Source organism: Alternaria hordeiaustralica (genome assembly GCF_023758085.1).
Source record: "Alternaria hordeiaustralica strain BMP 2776 chromosome Unknown scaffold_43, whole genome shotgun sequence".
Classification (NCBI taxonomy): domain Eukaryota; kingdom Fungi; phylum Ascomycota; class Dothideomycetes; order Pleosporales; family Pleosporaceae; genus Alternaria; species Alternaria hordeiaustralica.
The window spans coordinates 88,815-107,348 of NW_026056815.1; the positions used below are offsets into that span (position 1 = coordinate 88,815).

The window sequence follows — 18,534 nt, forward strand, 5'->3', positions numbered from 1 at the left end:
GGATGTAGATCCGTCCCCATTCGAAAACACGTGCATATGCCCATGACAAGCACCGAACAAGAACTTGAAAACCTGGAAAGTTGGAGCTGATCACTGACTTCGAGGTCGCTACGAAGGATTACAGCCAGGGATAGGCGAAAGCGTATGTGCGTGTCGATCATGTTCCTCTCTCTCGATGTCGTGCAGCAAGGGCGCGGTAGCTACATTCAACGGTGGGCGAGTGGGTTTCGAAAGGACACGGTGACGAGAGGTTTCGGAGTCCGCGGGCATGAGGATGCGAGGATCGGGCTTGGTGGTGACTGGCTCAATAAGGGTTGCTGGACTTGTCGGCCCAGAGGTCTTTCCAGAATTGGCGGAACCCATACTGCTTCTCGCGGCGCTCATCTCGCACGCGAACTGGCCCTCCAATGATGTTGTCGAGCACGCTCTTCTGGCCAGAGCTCTGCCAACTATCTGCTTTCTTGGGCGGTTTGCGTGCGCGTTCGAGGATGGCCCCGGCGAGTTGGGGCGCGACGTCGGCGAAGCAGGAGTTCAGCTCGCGCTGCAGATTGTAGTAGGGTCTTTTTGCTAGCTCGGGTGCGAGAAGGTTGTAGCTGCGCGCCTTGTCGTTGAGGTCCTTGATAGCGACTTTCCAGTAGCCGCCTTCGATACGTTCCCAATCTGGGTCGCGGAAAGGGTACGGTGCTGGTGCGACAGTTGGTTCGGGAGCTTGAACAGGTACTTCCATGGTTTCCGTGGTTGTTTCTGTTACGGTAGCTGCTGCTGGGTTCTGCGCTACAGCTTCTAGGGAAGCATCAAATGTAACCTTTTTTGCTACGACTTCTTCCGTGACTACTGGCTCCGCGTCGGATCCTTGATCTGAGTCTACCTTCAGTCCTCCAGACAAGGTAATTTGTGACATGTGCCCGTCATCGTCAACAGTGGTGAGGGTCTCTTGTTGTTTCCTTCTCAGAGGGTTTGCAATCAGCTCTGCCTTTGCGAATGCCTCAGCTGTCTTGATCTGGTCGAGTAGCGATCCGCCCTTGCTGGCTATCACGCGCGCAGCATGCCTCTTCCAGTCCGCCCGTAGTCGAGTTCTGAACTTGCTTGCAGCCGACGTAAGCTCCTGCTGCTTTTCGATCCACGGCGGTACAATCTCTTGCTTTTGTATAATCTTGTTCATGAAGTATTCGGTCGTGTCGATGAAGGGGCTCGATGCGTTGTAGTCTCTTTCGATATTGGCCTTCTTTCCGCGCGGGATGTTCTTGAACTGGCCGCGAGCGATGGCATCTTCGATTCTCTTATTCGCAAGAGACGCGATCCCTTGGATGGAACCAGGGACGATGGTACGCGCACCTGGTTCGAAGCGGTCTTTGAGGTCCTGCAACCGCTTCTCTCGGTCGAAAGCCTCTATACTCTCGTCTTCATTGATGGAAGCGTAGACGGTGCTCCTGTCGCGTGCGTTGGCCAATCTCACGCCCCGCCCCTCCTTGCTCCGAGCATGTCCGGTATCAATGGACTGGGGTATAGGGACGCCTGGCATCTTGGCTGGTCGCCCGAGTCGCAGCGGCTTATGGGTGTCGTTCAGCATGCGCAGGCTCGCATCGTGGATGGACTCGGTGCCGGTCCAGGCTTCTGTGGTGGCAAGCTCGCGTGTGTGGCGGGAGGCGAAGGCGGGCAGTTCTGCTTCAGACGACCGGAGGTTTGCAGATGCGATTCGCTGTTCGAGCTGTGCCTTGAGGTCTGCACTGAAGCCTGCCTCTTCCACAGCTTTGACGGCGCCATGTCCTCCCGACTCCAGCGCGTCTTCACTCATTTCCCGCATGCGTCGTGTGAATGCGCCTTCCTCCTTTTCGGCCTCGGCGCCTGACCCATTGCCATTGTTTCCTGCGTCTTCCTGCTCCTGTTTCCCGTCATCCTCATCTTTGCGCTGTGTTGCCGTCTGCCCGTATCGCCTCAGAGGCCCTGCCGCCGTGGTTCGGGATGGAACGAAGACATTGGATCTTCGATTCGTGCGCAAACAGCGTGCGCAGGTGTACTGTCTCGAAAACGCAAATGCGGGCATACAGGAGAGTCGGCGAAGGGAGATGGGGTGTTGGAGGAGTGGCGGCGTCGAATTCTTAGAAATGGCCATCTCCCACGTCATGACCTCCATGTTTAGCGCATCGCTTATCGATAAGTGACATGCGGCCGAAGCTTTCCCAATCCCCCGACAAACTTCCCACTCAGATTGTATGAATACATTGTCATGATTTTATGACGGACACCTCATAGTACATCCAAACTAAAGTATATGTTCAAGAGAAGCCAGCCATCTATAACTAGCCACCCGCACCACCTTCAGCAACATTCACCAGCAAATCCAGCAAAGTATGTCTCTTTTCCTTCTCACTCTTGATCATACACATCGCAGTAGCCACAAATACCTGATACAACCTACTCCTCTTCATCCGCAAGATCCTCGTACTTTCCGCCTCTTCTTCTTCCGCCCCTTCCTCACTTCGAAGTAGCATCTCGGGCGCATATTCATCAACCAAACGCAAGATGGCAGCATCGAAGAACTCCAAAGTACCACTCTTTCTACTCGCAACAGACGACGTGTATACTCCCAAACACACCTCATCTCGCCTCTCTTTCTTCTCTTCGGCCACAGCCAGCCTAGCGACTAGCTTCAGATGGTTAAATCGCAACAAAGCACCACAAGTTCGAGTCTCCTTGGTAGTACCTGTTCCTTTCCAAAAGAAGTCGATACCAGCATATTGAAAGTGATAGCATCTCGTGTGGCGTGAGAGAGGGTTCTTCCACCGCAAATACACCACTTCTTCGGCCGTCGCAGGCTCTTCTGACTTGCCATCCGTCATCGTATTCACATCGGGATCTCTTCCTTCGCCAGTCTTACGGATGTTTTTCACGGAACGAACGTATTCCTTGCCCGTCTCACCCCACAAACTCCACGTCCGGACTTTGTACCCTTTGAGCTTGTGGTAATCGTGCTTGAGGGCGTTCTTGTCTACAGCGTTGTAGCGCCATGGTACTACGCCGCGTGGGTCGAGTATGCCGAGGGTCGATGGGAGGAGTTGGAGCCTGTACTCTTTCCAGAAACAGCCTTCGTGTATCAGGATAGCTGGTTGCGCGGTGTATTTACTGCTGCCAGTATAAAGTACGTGAGGTGGTACGTGGAAGGCGAGATATGGTCGGTGAAAGAAGAAAGCATTATCGTCTTGTTCTACACTAGGTACTCCAGCGTCTTGACGCTCTTTCTTCTCCTTGCGTGTAGTCTTCTGTTCTTTGATCGTTGGGCCAGACCGTCGTTCCAGAGTAGGATCGAGGACTGGCGTAATGCTTTTATGACACTTATGCTTCTCGTAGATGTGGAAGATCGACTTGGTCTCGGTGCTAGGTGGTAGCTCGAGGTCGTCTTCCATAGGCAGGCGAGTGACCACAACACCTTCAGCCGGGGTTATAGACGTTGTATTGGTTGCAGTGCCCTGATCATGTCAACATCTGTCCAGCGAGAGGCTGTCGGTATCAGCACACATACCTTCGTACTGTCCGCTCCGCCAAGCCTGATTGTACCATTGTCCTCTGACTCTCTGACAGTCGCCATAGCTCTTCCTCGCGATCTTCATTCTCCTAGATATGGAGCCTGGCCCGTGAATCTGGCTAGCCACTCCCTATATGTGGTGGTTTTGGTGGTCACCAGATAATGCGCGAGTGTCGCGCCAAGCACTGTTGTGGAGGCTGAGCCGCTCGCATTGCTCGTGTTGATGCCGGCTGCTACATCGTCCAATTGGAACCTTGTGCCATCTGTATGAGATAGTACGTGATGGCTCGATTGGCCACCGTTTTGCTAAGATGTTGTGTAAGCACATGCAAACTGCTGAGGCAGACTTAAGGCAGAGTCTACACAAAGCTGCCCAGGCGCAACACTTCTCAATCGCATGCGTCGTGCACCAGAAGTTTTGCGCATGATAATGTAATACTTTTGTACTTTCCCGACAATGCAGTATGCCATTCCATGCTATTTACTGACTCTCAAGCACCCTCTTCGCGCCATCGCTGATGCGCTTAACCTCCTCGTGTCCCTTCTTCACCACCTCCTCCATCTTCTTCTTCGCCTTCTGAAGGTCATCTGGCAGCACATCGCGATTTAGCTCAAACTTCCTCAGCTTCTTGTTGTGTTCCTGACGCCCTTGTTGTATCAGCTTGTCTGCTCGCTCAGAAGCTTTGACGGCCGACTCGACGGCTGCGCGACGCGACTCTCCTGTCGGTGGTGGGAGCGGGACTTGGATGGTGAGAGGATTGGAGGGTTCGGGTGTGAGGGGTGTGAGCGAGTGTGGAGAGGCGGCGATGGCGCTGGTGACATGCTTGACGTGCTGTGTAGTGTTAGAACACTTGGTGGTGTTGTTATAGTAACGGTTTTACTTACCGTGTCTTCCCCGCAGATGACATTGAACATTCTCCCTCTGGGAACAACCTGCGCGATATCTCCCAGTCTCACGGTCTCTTTGTTTCCTGCCGTGCCCAATTGCACTTTCAAGTTCTCCACGATTTCGGGGTTCGTCTTTCCTCCACTGCGCAACTGACTAAGATCGTGTGTAAGCTTCTCCAGAGCCTTGAGGATCTGTGCCTCCAGGCCTGAGACATCGTATGCTTCGTCGGTAGGCGTCAATGGGCCCGGGTTGCTGACGGGAGGTGCGGAGTCGGTTCGCGCGTGGGCCTTATTCGCTTTACCGGCCTTCTTCTGTAGTTGTGTGCTTACGGAGAAGCTTCGGATGGCGTGTGACGAGCATTGTGGTGTTGGGCGCAATATAGGCCTGGTGGTGTGAGCGGGGAAGTTTGCGCAAAGCAGCGATTGAAGCTTACAGACTGCGGCTCGGCGCCTCAATTGACCTCGAAGATGTGCATAACGGGCTTCTTGAGCTAAGGCGTAGTGCAGCACGTGGTATGGCGGTGCGAGACATGGTTGCTGGTATATGAAGGTGATGGCTTGCTGGTACAGCTGTTTACGCGGGCGGAGGCACGGACAATCTTCCGCACGCGACAGGGACGTCATCGCGTTCCCGAACATAATCACTAATCAAGCACCCATCCATGGACGGACTACACGTAACTTTCGGTTCTGACTTTCGGTCCTGACTTTCATCCCCGCATTGCTGACAGGCAGATTCCCGGTTCAGATCATTGCTTATCATCAAAGCCTAACTACAAGAATAGATCACGGCATGTCTCTTGGAGGCATTTCGACAGGCCTGTCACCCGTCAAAGGGTCCCGATACCAGTTCTCCTCCGGGTCATCCAAGCATTCCCCTACCCTCACCAGCTTGTATCCATGCGCCCGTGCGTTGTCAATCATGAACTGTGTGTATCTATGCACGGTACCTTCGTGGGTGTCGTGCGCCAGGCCCAACCAGGCCCGAACCCCGTTACGGTTCTTGCCCTTGATCTTCTCCATGAAGTTCTGTTCCGTGTAGGTGTAATTACCTTCCCAGTCCCGTCCATCGAGATCGGCTGCAGTCTTTCAAAAGGTTAGTCCCGCTCCTCTACGTTGCTTCCTGCGGACTCACCACGTGGTAACCGAGCTCTCCCATCTCTTCCTGGCATTGAGGGCCACAGATGTTGAACGGCGGGCGCATGTAAGTTGGGAAGAAGCCCAGAATGTCATTGAGGACAATCTCTGCTTTTATCTGTTCGTCTCTGCGTTGCTGCCGAGTCATCTTATCCAAGTTCTTGTGGCCCCAGGTATGTCCCGCGATTTGGTGTCCTTCGTTGTATATTCTTCTGATAAGTGTAGACCTCTCATCGAACTTGTGAGCTATCAGCTCCCAGTACAGGTTGATTGTCCTGATATAAAATGTCGCTTTGACGCCGTTGGCTTTCAAGATGTCCAACAAATCCGCTGTCCACTCTCGAGGACCGTCATCGTACGTGAGTGCAAGCGTATTTTCCACTTTGCAGTTGAAAATCTTCGTTCCATAGGGAACATCTCCCAGCTTGGGCCGAGGCGTATCTGATGTATTGAATCCTGGAGGCCATTGGGTGCCATCGCATGCTAACCCATAGTCCCAAAGACACGCATGTTGACCAGCAAAGTTTGGATGTGTCATGCGAATGCCCTGTTTGAAATGATGAGTAAGACGGCAGTTGATGTATCAAAGATCTCAACTACTCACGTCTTTCGAGCAGCAACGGCTACACTCAGGTTGCTGAACTCCTGGTCCACATCTTCCGTAGTTGATCGTCTCAACGTTGACGAGTGGATTTATCACCGGGCATACATTTCCCAACGGAGTGTAGTAGAATGGATGGTAAGCCCCCAATGCACTATTCATGATGAATTGGATATCTGGATGACTGATGCGGCGCTGTCCAGCTTTTCTACATCCGTTCCCATCATAGCAAGGCCGTAAGCCGGTTGCACAAGCTTCCCTCACGTCTGTTCGCCGCGTGTTTGAGTTTCCATCGGTGGTAGTGCAACAGCTCACCGCTCACATCCGAACCTCAGGGGTCAATGCCCCAAAGCGCCGGTATCGACTAAATAAACGCCCGTTAGGCCCGATCTCCAAATGTGCAGACAAAATTAGCCGGTCTTAGACTTGGGTACCGAATGCAAAGACCGGACGATCACTTCCTCGGGCCGATTACGAAAGATGGCGTGTATTACCATTAAGTAGACGAAAACCGTAATGTACAGAAGATGGCCAGCCAAGCAACCAATAGAGCCACTTTGCGAATGCGACTGAACATGTGTCGGCCTCTGACGCCCGCGTCAGCTATCATCGGTTCCAGACTTCAATCCGCACATCTGCCAAGGTTTCCAGAACTGTGTAATCTAAGCCAGGTTGTTTCGCCGCTACGACGATGGCGTCAAACGACCTCAAGACGTCAGGCTGCCAAGAACCTTCTTCCAATCTTGATACTTCGGGTATCGCCTCCTGGTTCACCAGAGGATCGCAAAACATGAGATCTACCTCTCCCGACTGTCGCACGTAGTTGAGCAACTGCAGGCCAGGCGAATGTGACAGGTCCGACTGGCCAGGCTTGAAACCGACACCGACGACAAGAAGCCTGGGGCGGTGTGTCGAACCATGATTTTTGTGGCACTCGTCTAGCATAGTTGCCAGAAGCTGGCTGGCGATTCGCGACGGCCGCGACATCATCTTCTCGTGTGCTTGTTGGAGAAGCGGCAGATTGCACGTCGACATGAAGTAGATCGGGTTGACCGGGATGCAATGACCCCCGATTCCCAATGAAGGGTACATGGGCAGGTACCCAAAAGGTTTGCTGGCGGCTGTGCGCGCCACTTCGAACGGGTCGATCCCAAGTCCCTGGCAAGCGTCTGACATCTCGTTGGCGTACGCAATGGCTATCGTCCTTTGGCAGTTCTCGTACAACTTTGACATTTCCGCGACTTCGGGTTTGCTGACAGGGATCACAGTATCGAAGACCGTCTCATACAGACGTACAATGGCGTCCAGCGAGCCTGGGGCAATGTCGTCGAGCCCCGAGACAACCTTTGGTATTGATTTAGGCGGCGGATCGATTCGGCCTGGGTCGATTCTCTGGTAGGTGTCAGCCAGTCCTCGTTCTTTCGGAGCAAAAGGTCATCCTACCTCTGGTGACATCCCGGCAAGAATGCCGCGCGATCCGGCCAGCGGCCCAAGCAGTGCTCTTGTCATGCCGACCGCAACGGTACTCTCTATGACCACTATCGACTTGTCGGTTGCGTAGCGTTGCAGCATGTCTATTGCGCTGCGAACATGTGAGGAGTCGACTTGGCCGTTCAATCCCAGGGTGGTCGGTACGCAAACGAGAAAGTGTGCCGCGTCTCTCAAATCAGTCTCATCGCTTGAGAATTTGACATTGTCTCTCCGTGAGTGCTTCAAGCGCAGTCTTTCTATTCGAGGAGCCGAGACGTCGTACCCAATAACCTGGTAAGCGGAAGAGAAGACTTCCATGAGATGTTCGCCAACATATCCCACTCCGATGATCGCAACAACGGAATTCTGATCGTACTTCTCCATGGGAATTCCGTAATCCAGTGATGATCCGTGGTCGTACAAATTGTGATGTACGAAATAACAAGCTCAGTAATCGAGAAGTCTCAGAGACGACATGGTTTAGGGACGAGGTATATATTTGAACTCGCTAAATTACTCCTATCTTGCTACTCTACTGGACGCACAATCCCACTGAGACATGCACGTATTGCGATGGCAAAATTTCATCCGGTATTGATACACTAGCAGCGAGTCTCGCTACGCGCCAAGTCTTAGCTTCGGTACTACCAAGTATTCCGAAGCGGTCCGTATGTTTGGACTCACCGGTGTACCTCCGAACTAATGCGTGTTCAGCATGAAAAATCGCCACAAAAATGTGTTTTAGGAAAGCCACGCACGCAGGCACAAGATGTTACGCCGCCTGGAGGTACCTCGGTGATCAGCCCTGTCACCGTCCCTGGCGTCCCTGCGTTACACCGCCTGAAACTGTATCGCCTAGCCGGCGTTCTAGAGATTAACCAGACTTCCAATGTGGATATGCTTAGTTTGACGCTCGTACCCTGACACATTGACCCTGAATTCCAAAAGGTACATGGCGTTTGTACAAAATACTAGAATAGCATCTTTCGCTCCTGCAGCACTCGCCGTTCACCACAACACGACAAAGGAATCCCTCGCTTCTCCATGAAGATGGATGTCCTCAATACAGCGAGCTCGGGCGCTCAGATTGCAGGCAATCTCAAGAAACGATCGCGCTTTTTCTCCTCCAAGGTTTTGAGCAGCGCTATCGAACATCTTCCAGATGTCAATACGGATCGTCTCAGGATTGAGAAATATGTAATATGGGCCATCTTAATACCATTCAAGTACGTGGATCAACGCCATCACTCCCCAATGCGCAAGACACGAGTTGCTAATAGATCTACTCAGCCTTTTCATAATGTACATGTTCGCAGACTGGGCAAAGTATTCCTGGGTCCTCTTTCCGAACCTTATTCTTCGAGCCGTTGTGGACATGATCGAGATCACCATGGTCATCCATGCCCTCATTCGAAAGCGATTGAACCCACCTAAAATCACGATCCCCGCAACACCGGAGAGCCTGGTCTACCTACTTTGCTGCTACAACGAGTCGTATGAAGAGATGATGAATTCGCTGGTTTCGCTGGCTGAGCAGCAGTCGCTGGATGATCACAAGAAAGCTATTGTTGTAGTTTGCGATGGTCGCGTTAGCTGCAAGGGCATGACCAAGACGACTTCCGCCCATCTCAAAGAAGATATTGTTGAGCGCCCGACTAGCACTTTCATGAATGAAGCATATACGGCCTGGGACGACGGCCCAATGGACATTGAAATCATCAAGGGTGAATTCCGAGGTCTTCCAATCATCTGCGTTATCAAGAACGAGAACCGCGGCAAACGAGATGGCATCATTCTCATCCGGACGTTCCTGAACAAATTTAATCAGCGCAAGGCAAACCCCGATTTGAAGATGATCTCGCCCAAGCTCTTTGCCGAGCTCTCAGGCTTCCTCGAGACCCAAGCCATCCAGAAAGTGGACTATGCTATCGGAATAGACGCAGACACCCGATTCGACACCAAATGCATTCACAGCCTGATGCAGACCGCAAGAGAAGGCGATGAGATCGTGGGAGTAACCGGCTACATCCGACCAGACCCGATTGCTTTGGGAGGCTGGACAATTTCGTATCTCTACCAGAACGCCGAGTACATGGTTGGCCAGCACCGGCGTCGCCTGCGCCAGAGTCTCACAAGTGGAAAAGTGACGTGCCTGCCTGGCTGCTGTCAACTACTGCGAGTCTGCGAGGAGACAATGGGCGACTTCATCCTGGGGAAATTTGGATACTATCCCAAGGCTTCTGATGGTCTGTTTCGAACCGTCCGTTCCATGATGAGCGAGGACAGAGATCACGTCTGTCTCGTCATTGCACACTACGCCCACGTCCGGACGCGTGTGAACCTCAGTGCGCGAGCGTATACTACTGCACCCACCACGCCTTCGGTCTTTGTCAGTCAACGCCGTAGATGGACGCTGGGGCCGCTCACAAGCGATAGTCTCCTCCTCAGCCGCAGATCGACGGGCTGGATGGAGAGAGCTTCTGCTTTGGCTTCCTTGACGCATTGGGTGCAGAACCCAGCGCTTCTTATCTCGAGATTCTTCCGTACGTACCACTCAGCCTGTGATTCTTGAATCTTGCTAACATCAGGTTAACAGGTGACCTGGACGATCGGACCATATTTTACATCGTAGCTTTCGAGTACTACCGACGCGTCTTCGACTTAATGGTCACCCTCATATCGTGCGATTCGTTCATCGATGTTGTCCAGACGGTCATTGGCTGCGTTGCCTATACCTGGTCCGCGGCCTACGTCAACGTCTGCACGCAGTTCTACACGCTGTGGAGGATGGACGATTTCCGGTGGGGCAAGACGCGCATAGCGGTTGCGGGCAAAGAAGAAAAGACGCACACTGGGTAAAACCGGGCTTCCTGGACTTGACGATCGCGAACACAAAGAAGATACCAGGCTTCCTGGAAGAAGCGGATGGGGAGATTGGAGAGGTTGGGCGGTTTCTTTGTTCCTCTGCCTAAGGGTTCTCGGCCCCTGGCTTACCTAGGTAGTTTGCGCCCTAGCGCTTGCAGCCAATCGGGTCATAGATCGTACGTCACCCTCCGTAATGTTATCATAGATATAGAAACGACTGTTAGACAAACTTTCGACATCCGCATGCGTGTTTCATGGCTTTTTCTGCTTTGCTGTACTTTTGATGCAGCCTCGTTGGCGTGACAGGTTGGTGGAATCGTCGGATGAGATCATGCCGGGCATATGAGATCTTGGAACAACCTCTTTGTTCCTTTTGCGACAGTATGACATCTTTCCTCATTGCCATGGCTTACATTGTTTCCAGGCACGGTATTGATCGCCCCTTCATTGCCGTCCTCCGTCGTACAGTTAGTGTGCTTACACCGATCGCTCCTTGCAGTTCGCCCAACACAGATACTACGCGCGAGGTTCGCTGACTGCTCGCCCTCAGGTAGTCGAAGTCAAGTTGACCGCTACTGCAGTAGCTCTTACGAATGCGCGCCCAAATGTACTACTATGTACTACTGAAATGAGGCTCAACAGACCTTGGCGTCGAGTCAGCGTAAGGTTTTCGCTTTCGTCTCAGGCAGATGAAGGCAGCCCTGTCAACCACAGCCACGCCTGACATCACTGCCGATCAACAGCGCATCACACCAACAACACCCGGCTCCGCCTATTTGCTCCGTCGCGCAATAAGACGTCTGCGCAACCTAGACTTGGTGCGCAATATGTTTGTCAGAATTTAGAGCCGCGGCATGTCCGTCGCGATGGCAATGCGATCATGTGTTCCGTATTTCCGTGGCCAGCGCGAGAGGCTTACTGCGGCCAGCAGCCCTGAAAGCCTCGCTGTGCCCACCCAGCCCAACCGCCTTGTTGCCGGTCCCGCCACATTGGAAGGGCGGCAGAGGTTTGTATGAACGTTACATTTTGCTATAACGTCTACCCGAAAGCCGGTTCTGCCACTCTATGTAAGGCAGCAATACCCCGGGTTTCTTTCACGCCTCTTGCTGCCACTCACCCGTCTTCTCGCCCACGATCGGCCCCACTTTGTCGACGCGCTCTCACTTCATACGCGACGTGAGTGAAGTCGCCTTACATGGCTCCGGACTCAGCTTCGCTCTGATCTGAGAATTGACAAGAAACAAAAATGGCACCGCTCAGCACCATGGCCAGCATGGCCATGGCGAAGCGATTCCCCGGAACGGCTACGACGCGTACTTCGCCACCAAACAGAGAGAGCATGACGACCGAGGGCGGCTTTCTCGAGGCATGGGCTCAAGGATACAACGTCGGCGCTCTGATCATCCTCATCTTGATCGTCTTCTGCAACTACCGCTCTGGCATGTGGCTTCACAAGCTTATTCTACTTGAGGTGAGTCTCGCTGCTGCCCTCAAGGCGAATGGCTTCATTGTACATCTCAATTACTAACCCACTCAGCTTGTTCTTGCCATCTGGCACGGCACCTTCATCTTCGTCGACGACCCGAGATATGGCTGGTACCTCAGCGCGACTGCAACCCTACTCTTCATATCATATTTCCTCCATAACGTCGTCTCGTGGCTCAAGATCCGACCCTTCTTACCACTCTGGGGATCTCGTTTCTTCATCATATCGCTGATCTGTGTTCAACCTTTCTGGATAGCAGAGGCGTGGTCGAACTTTGCCTACTTCAATCAACTTGCAAACGGATCCAACATCAACCCTCGCATGCGGCCGTTTGAGGCTCTGCTGCGCGACCCCTGGTGGATCTTCACAACATGGAAGCTCATACATGCCATCAAGAAGACCTACGCCTTCAGTCTGTGGACTCTCGTCGGTATCAACAGGAGGTTTGGCGTCATGCTGGCGTGCATGCTACTCTCCATTGTCTTCCTGCTTACCGACGTTGCCGTCAGCGCTGCTAAAGTCACGGCCAGTAGCGGCATCAACCCATACTGGCGGTTCGCCCTCGTCTTCAAGTGCGCATCCGACACCATCTTCCTCGATGACTTCAAATCTATCCTAGACGATATCGTCGCCCGCAAATTCAGCTCTGGCGATGACTCAGGGCGCCGCCGTTCGATAACCGGCATCAGCCGTCCGAAGAGCTCTCGCTCAACCTCTCGTAATGATGAGTTCATCGAATGCAGCAACCTTGAGCGACCCGACATGCCGTCACACGGTTTTCAGCCCAAGATGACGGCACGGTCGAAATATCGCTTAGCTTTCTCCAAGAACCACAACGTACCAGAAGTTCCGACCATACACATACAACATGCTGAGACCGAACAGCCACGGAGCCCAAGTCAGGATAGCTGCGATAGCCAAGGTCCTGTGTTGCCAAGGCCGGCGCACACGGTTTATCGCAACCCGGAGTTGCGGGCGAACGAAAGCGATGGTAGCTTGCTTATCGGCAGACTCGTATGATGAGTCTGAGGCCTGCAAGATAGAAAAACACACATTGGGCGTTCTTATGAGCCTCCTCATACCCTTCGAAAGCGAACGAGGTGTCGCGTTCCCCACCGACCCAATCAAGCATGCTCTTGGGTATTCAAAAGTTTCTGAAAGCATTGGATCTTCGAGCACTTGCATTCATGATGCACTTCTTGTTTTTGGAGCGAGTGATGGCACAAAGTAAGTCTCAGTTAATCTTTTCGCAACATGAACACAGCTAACACTTCTTACTAGAAGCACAGCATACAGCAAACCTGCAGGTTACAGCATTGACCCTGTGGCGCGCTGGGCGCGATCATGAATGATGCCCGTGAGAACGGCGGCAAAAACGATATGAAGACGAGAGATGGAAGAGACATGGCGTTCTGAAGCGATGATTTGCATGATACCCTGGCATGACTATATTTATACACCACGACGGTAATTCCATGATACTTATTCTTTAATCATGTCTATACAACCTTTTCTTTTCCTCTTGTAAACGTATTTGGAGGCCTTCCGCTTACACCCATGATCGGTGCTAAGACATTCGGTACTGAATGATTGGTCTTACATGAGCCAAGCACTGGCTTGCTGCTATGGTAGGGCAGAGTCGGGGGACACAAACGCCTACTTCAGCTTTTTATATGCTCATCGGAGGGAATGGAAACCCTCCGCGGGTGGCTTGGCACATCGGAACGGATGCCAAAACTTCCTCGGAGGGTTTGCCAAAGAAACCTGCACGCCATTTTGCTTGAAAGGGGTTTTATCTAGGCACGAACGCGTGTTGCCGCGGAGCCTAATGCTTGGAGCGTTATATCAGCCCGGGTAATGCTGCGTGGACGAAAAGAAAGAGGTGTCACGCGCGGAGCATGACCACATAAAGATGTTCATGGTGCTTTTGCCACCTTTCTAACACATTCGCTTTGATACCCCAAAACAGACTTGACATTTACCAGTCCGCTGTAGCAAGACGATCTAGTAACTCTACCAACCATGTCGTCGTCAACAGCCCCATCCAGCACTCCCACAACACCAGCCTGCATCACCGCCATCCCCGACTCAAACGGTCACGTCCCACCCTACGCCTGCAACGCGCTCTACCAATACAACCCCTCCCTCGCCGCCGCCATAGTCTTCGCCCTCCTCTTCGGTCTCCTCACAGTCGCACACATCGGACTCGCAGTCCTCCACCGCAAGCGCTTCTGCTGGGTACTCATCACAGGCGCGATCTGGGAGTTTGTCTCCTTCATACTCCGCGCGCTCGGTACGCGAAACCAGCAGAACGAGGCGTTGGTTATCTTGTCTACACTGCTCTTCCTGCTAGCGCCACTGTGGATCAACGCTTTCGTGTATATGACTGCGGGCCGGCTCGTCTACTTCTTGCACCCGCGGAAGAAGCTATGGCGTATCGAAGCGGTCAAGATAGGACGTTGGTTTGTGGGGCTTGATATCTTCAGCTTCATCGTTCAGGCTGCGGGTGGAGTGATGATGAACCCGCAGGCTGGTGCTAAGACCAACGGGTATGGCAAAAATGTTTATATGGTCGGTGTGGGTGTGCAGCAGATCTTCATTCTGATGTTTCTGGCGTTGATCGTTAGGTTTCATCTGGACATGCTGAGGGTGGAGCGCCGAGGTCGAGAGGATACGGAAAGTGACCGACGGGCAGGTACGGTGCGTTGGAAGTGGTTGACGTATACGCTGTATGCTGTCCTTGTGCTCATCACCACGCGTATCATCTTCCGGCTCATCGAGTTCTCGGCTGGAGTCAAGGGTGCGACAAACGTTCTCGTGGGCACGGAAGGGTATGTGTTGGGACTGGATGCTGTACCGATGGTGCTGGCGCTCGTATTGTTGGCAGCCGTACATCCTGGTAGCATTTTGAAAGGACCTGGAAGTGAGTTTCCGTCGCGCAAAGAGAGGAAGACGGCGAAGCAAGCAAGAAAAGCCGAGAAAGAGTCGCGTAAGACTGATAACTACCTGGTAGCAGAAAATATCCGTATGGATGGCGCGACAAGTCACGCATGAAAGTATCTTGGGTGTATATAGGCCTTTTTACTCGAATCGGAAATGGTACCATATCTCAAAGCCATCACATCATGTCCATTTGCTGGTTCATGACAGCGTACTGTCGCGAAAAGCTCATAATAACGTAACGCGGTTCTTAGAGCGGTCCTTAGAAGATATCATTAGATAAGTATGAAGCCGCCCTAATAACCTGTTGTAACGGCTTTAGCTAAGCGCGCAAGAACAACGCCTTCTCTTTGCGAGAGGCCTCGTTCCGCGACCATTCCAAGGTTGAAAGAGATCGCCATGTAGAAAAGGTCGGCCTCATCGGACTGGTGTACGGCCTTATATCGCAGTTATTGCAGTTTCAGTCCGACGGAGATGTCGTCGAAGTGTCTCAGGACGTCCTACACGGATTAGACGGCTCGGATGAGAGCTGGCTAGCAGCCCTCGATTTGTTCTCAGCACTCTTAGCAGCAACTGCGCATCTCAGCATATGTGTCATTGACAGCCTCAATAACCTCGCATTTAGCGCTAGTGTGCAGTAGTGCGATGCGTTCCTACGAGTACTGTTCGAGCACCAGAAGGCATCAGCGGGCGTCTTCAGGATTCTTCTCACCACTACCGGACAATCACGGGTGCTGCAGGATTATGTGAAGATATCGGATCGAGTGTTCACTCAGACGGAAGCGCGGGAAGTAATTCGGGGTGGGCTTCGGTACACGAGTCCAGAAAATTGAGGTGGTTGGATGCGTGGTGTTCGCGACGGAAGGTTCATTGGCGTGTTCTTGTGCCTCGGCGATAAAGGCTTGGCACCGGTGGAACATGAGGTCATTTCCATTGTTCAAATTCCCGTCATGTACCACATTTTGTGACCATCGTGGATGGTCGTTTCCAGATTTCCAATGTTCGACGTGGATGTATGAGCTAGCTACATCTACCTGTCGATGGGCTCGCAATATGTCATCCAGATGTCTATATCCATTATCTCCTCGTAGACTCACTACTTCTGTCGCTGTATCTTGTTTGAAGCCCTGTCACATCCTTCCGTTATCGACCTCGCGCAACATGGCCTCTGCTTCAGCAGATCAAAAGGCATCACGTCTTTACGATGGTAAACCTGCCTTCATCTACGGTACTGCTTGGAAGAAAGATCAAACGAAGAGGCTAGTCAAGGAAGCTCTCGCTCAAGGCTTCCGTCGCGTCGACACAGCTGCGCAACCACGACATTACCAGGAACCTTTGGTTGGTGAAGCGCTTCGTGAGGCGTTCGCTGAGGGCACACTTGAACGCAAACAGCTATACGTAGGTTCAACGGAGACCTGGTCTAGTTAATGCTTATGCGTCACAGTTACAAACAAAGTATACCACGCCTGCCGGCCAAGATCTGACCAACATGCCCTACGACCCTGAAGCGCCGCTATACACCCAAATGCACACATCCGTCGCATCATCATTGAGAAACCTACGATACAACGAGTCTGATGACGAGTCATACGTTGACTGTTTGCTTCTGCACTCTCCACTACCTACCATTGACCAGACACTGCAAGCCTGGAAACTATTAGAGTCTTATGTGCCCGACAAGATCCGCTCCCTCGGCATCTCAAACGTCAGCCTCCCCATTCTCCAAGCCATCCACGAGAACGCCACAATAAAGCCGTCGGTCGTTCAGAATCGATTCTACCCTCAGACGCGCTACGATGTACCGTTACGCGCCTTCTGCCGAGAACACGACATCATGTACCAGTCCTTCTGGACTTTGACCGGCAATCCTTCTCTAATCAGATCCGAGCCGGTTACTGCGTTGGGTCAAGTAGCGGGTGTCGGACTGCCTGTTGCGCTTTACGCTCTGGTCATGGATCAAGGAGTTGTGGTGCTCAATGGAACTACTTCGAGTGATCATATGCGGGCGGATCTGGAGGGTGTTGAAAAGGTGCGTGACTGGGCGCTGTCACAACCTGACAAGTTCAAGCCTATTAGCGAGGCCTTCAGGTCACTGCTCGCATGATAGGAAGTGTTTTCATGAATCAGAGCGTACTACACGTGCAATGTCTGTCATCCAAGAGCAAAGTTACCTCGAGTCGTCAAACGTATGTCGCACGGTACTCGGTCTCAACAAGGCGGTCTAAGCCATCATGTTGACCGCTCTATATGGTGCTCAACAAAAGGCACCCACTCTCCTCCTCCGAATCGCCCTGGAGAGTTGTCGCAGAAGAGACACGTGACTCGAGACTTAGTTGCCTAGACGATGCAAACAGCTGCCAGCTCGGTACGCACTGACCCCCACTGACGACTTTGGTCAAACAAACGGTCGTTGAGCTTTTGTCAACCTTTGCCGCAAACCAGAACCTCTGACTACTGACAGTTGCCGTGACGAAGGAGATTGAGCCTACTAAACAAGCAGAACAAATCTACTCGACAAGCAGAAAAAGTATGCTCAGCATATCGACTCCACGGTGCAACGCCGATGATGATCCCAGTCATGCATACATTTTCTCCGTTTTGGAGAAACTGTAGCGGCTGGTATCATCATGAATTTGAACCTAACGATTTGAACTAGTACCAAAGCTCCAGAAGCAAGAATGCGAGCCGCCGAGTCGCGCAACGATGTGGAACGTCGAATGTACCCAAAAGGAGTCCACTACCAGTCGTAAGACACAAGTCATTACATCCATAAGGAAGAGAACTAACATACAACAGGTTCTTGAGACTCGTATGTGACGACGCCAGCCCAGGCTGGTGCTCGGAGCTCACCTCGAAGATGGTGCACCAGTTACCTCGGGAACTCCGCGATATCATCTACACGTACATCCTCGAGAGCCGTGATAGCAATCGTCAGCATCAGGTGCTCATGGTCGATAATCCCACGGCCTGGAATCTTGCAGAGTTTACCAGCAACCCCACGCAACTCGGTATCAGGAGATTTACCATCAAAGGCGTTGAGATTCCACATTTCGCAGTGTACGAACACGTCCACGAGACCTACCGAATCGAGTTAGCCGAAACCCTATACCGCACCAAACTGCTCCGGGTGGCAAGCATGCACGAGCTCAAGTTCACACTGAACTACGATGTTTTCGCGACTAGCTGCGATCCGAAGGAGCATATCCGCCACATCCAAATCGAGCTTAAATTCGACTGTGGCACCAAGACTCAAGCTCAATACGCCAAGCAGCTTGAACCCTTGTGGTACCTTCGTCATCTCAAACACCTCAAGGGAATGAAGGTGGGATTCATCGTCCACTTCATATACGATGACGTTCTCCCGCTTCTGGAGGAAGCTACAGCACCATTGGTTCAGCATTTGGCATCAGAAGGTGCGAAAGTGGGTTGGTACAGGAAGGGAAGGGGTAACGATGCGCCAAGCAAAGTTGAACATGGCGCCGCATAATGCAGCAGGGAACCTATGATTCACCTTTCCGCGTCAAAGTAGGAAGGAATTGAACACCGTAGAGCCTACATCAGCTTCAGCTCACCTACTTTGCATGTTTTCAATCTTGATGTAGTCTACAAACCTGTGTAGGGCTT

The 18,534-nt window shown here is 52.3% G+C and overlaps 10 protein-coding genes across 10 annotated transcripts; 5 read left to right on the plus strand and 5 right to left on the minus strand.

The window, feature by feature from the left end:
• Nucleotides 1-304: 304 nt before the first annotated feature.
• J4E84_010584 (uncharacterized protein) lies at nt 305-2,125 on the minus strand (the record flags this gene model as incomplete). Its single annotated transcript, XM_049393139.1, has 2 exons — nt 305-1,982; nt 2,121-2,125. The coding sequence occupies 2 exons, from the start codon at nt 2,123-2,125 to the stop codon at nt 305-307; spliced, it is 1,683 nt and encodes a 560-aa protein (XP_049239131.1).
• A 175-nt stretch (nt 2,126-2,300) lies between these two features.
• On the minus strand, nt 2,301-3,586 carry J4E84_010585 (uncharacterized protein; the record flags this gene model as incomplete). The annotated part of the gene is made up of 2 exons (XM_049393140.1): nt 2,301-3,467; nt 3,578-3,586. 2 exons carry the CDS (start codon nt 3,584-3,586, stop codon nt 2,301-2,303), a joined length of 1,176 nt encoding a protein of 391 aa, XP_049239132.1.
• A 418-nt stretch (nt 3,587-4,004) lies between these two features.
• J4E84_010586 (uncharacterized protein) lies at nt 4,005-4,943 on the minus strand (the record flags this gene model as incomplete). Its single annotated transcript, XM_049393141.1, has 3 exons — nt 4,005-4,355; nt 4,409-4,796; nt 4,846-4,943. The coding sequence occupies 3 exons, from the start codon at nt 4,941-4,943 to the stop codon at nt 4,005-4,007; spliced, it is 837 nt and encodes a 278-aa protein (XP_049239133.1).
• A 254-nt stretch (nt 4,944-5,197) lies between these two features.
• Nucleotides 5,198-6,086, minus strand: J4E84_010587 (uncharacterized protein; the record flags this gene model as incomplete). Its single annotated transcript, XM_049393142.1, has 2 exons — nt 5,198-5,497; nt 5,547-6,086. 2 exons carry the CDS (start codon nt 6,084-6,086, stop codon nt 5,198-5,200), a joined length of 840 nt encoding a protein of 279 aa, XP_049239134.1.
• A 669-nt stretch (nt 6,087-6,755) lies between these two features.
• On the minus strand, nt 6,756-8,003 carry J4E84_010588 (uncharacterized protein; the record flags this gene model as incomplete). Its single annotated transcript, XM_049393143.1, has 2 exons — nt 6,756-7,541; nt 7,593-8,003. 2 exons carry the CDS (start codon nt 8,001-8,003, stop codon nt 6,756-6,758), a joined length of 1,197 nt encoding a protein of 398 aa, XP_049239135.1.
• Nucleotides 8,004-8,669: 666 nt separating this feature from the next.
• J4E84_010589 (uncharacterized protein) lies at nt 8,670-10,478 on the plus strand (the record flags this gene model as incomplete). Its single annotated transcript, XM_049393144.1, has 3 exons — nt 8,670-8,845; nt 8,910-10,162; nt 10,216-10,478. 3 exons carry the CDS (start codon nt 8,670-8,672, stop codon nt 10,476-10,478), a joined length of 1,692 nt encoding a protein of 563 aa, XP_049239136.1.
• Nucleotides 10,479-11,748: 1,270 nt separating this feature from the next.
• On the plus strand, nt 11,749-13,322 carry J4E84_010590 (uncharacterized protein; the record flags this gene model as incomplete). The annotated part of the gene is made up of 3 exons (XM_049393145.1): nt 11,749-11,955; nt 12,022-12,868; nt 13,252-13,322. 3 exons carry the CDS (start codon nt 11,749-11,751, stop codon nt 13,320-13,322), a joined length of 1,125 nt encoding a protein of 374 aa, XP_049239137.1.
• Nucleotides 13,323-13,992: 670 nt separating this feature from the next.
• On the plus strand, nt 13,993-15,024 carry J4E84_010591 (uncharacterized protein; the record flags this gene model as incomplete). The annotated part of the gene is made up of 1 exon (XM_049393146.1): nt 13,993-15,024. One exon carries the CDS (start codon nt 13,993-13,995, stop codon nt 15,022-15,024), a length of 1,032 nt encoding a protein of 343 aa, XP_049239138.1.
• A 1,047-nt stretch (nt 15,025-16,071) lies between these two features.
• On the plus strand, nt 16,072-17,014 carry J4E84_010592 (uncharacterized protein; the record flags this gene model as incomplete). The annotated part of the gene is made up of 2 exons (XM_049393147.1): nt 16,072-16,308; nt 16,355-17,014. 2 exons carry the CDS (start codon nt 16,072-16,074, stop codon nt 17,012-17,014), a joined length of 897 nt encoding a protein of 298 aa, XP_049239139.1.
• Nucleotides 17,015-17,767: 753 nt separating this feature from the next.
• On the plus strand, nt 17,768-18,397 carry J4E84_010593 (uncharacterized protein; the record flags this gene model as incomplete). The annotated part of the gene is made up of 1 exon (XM_049393148.1): nt 17,768-18,397. The coding sequence occupies one exon, from the start codon at nt 17,768-17,770 to the stop codon at nt 18,395-18,397; it is 630 nt and encodes a 209-aa protein (XP_049239140.1).
• Nucleotides 18,398-18,534: the final 137 nt, after the last annotated feature.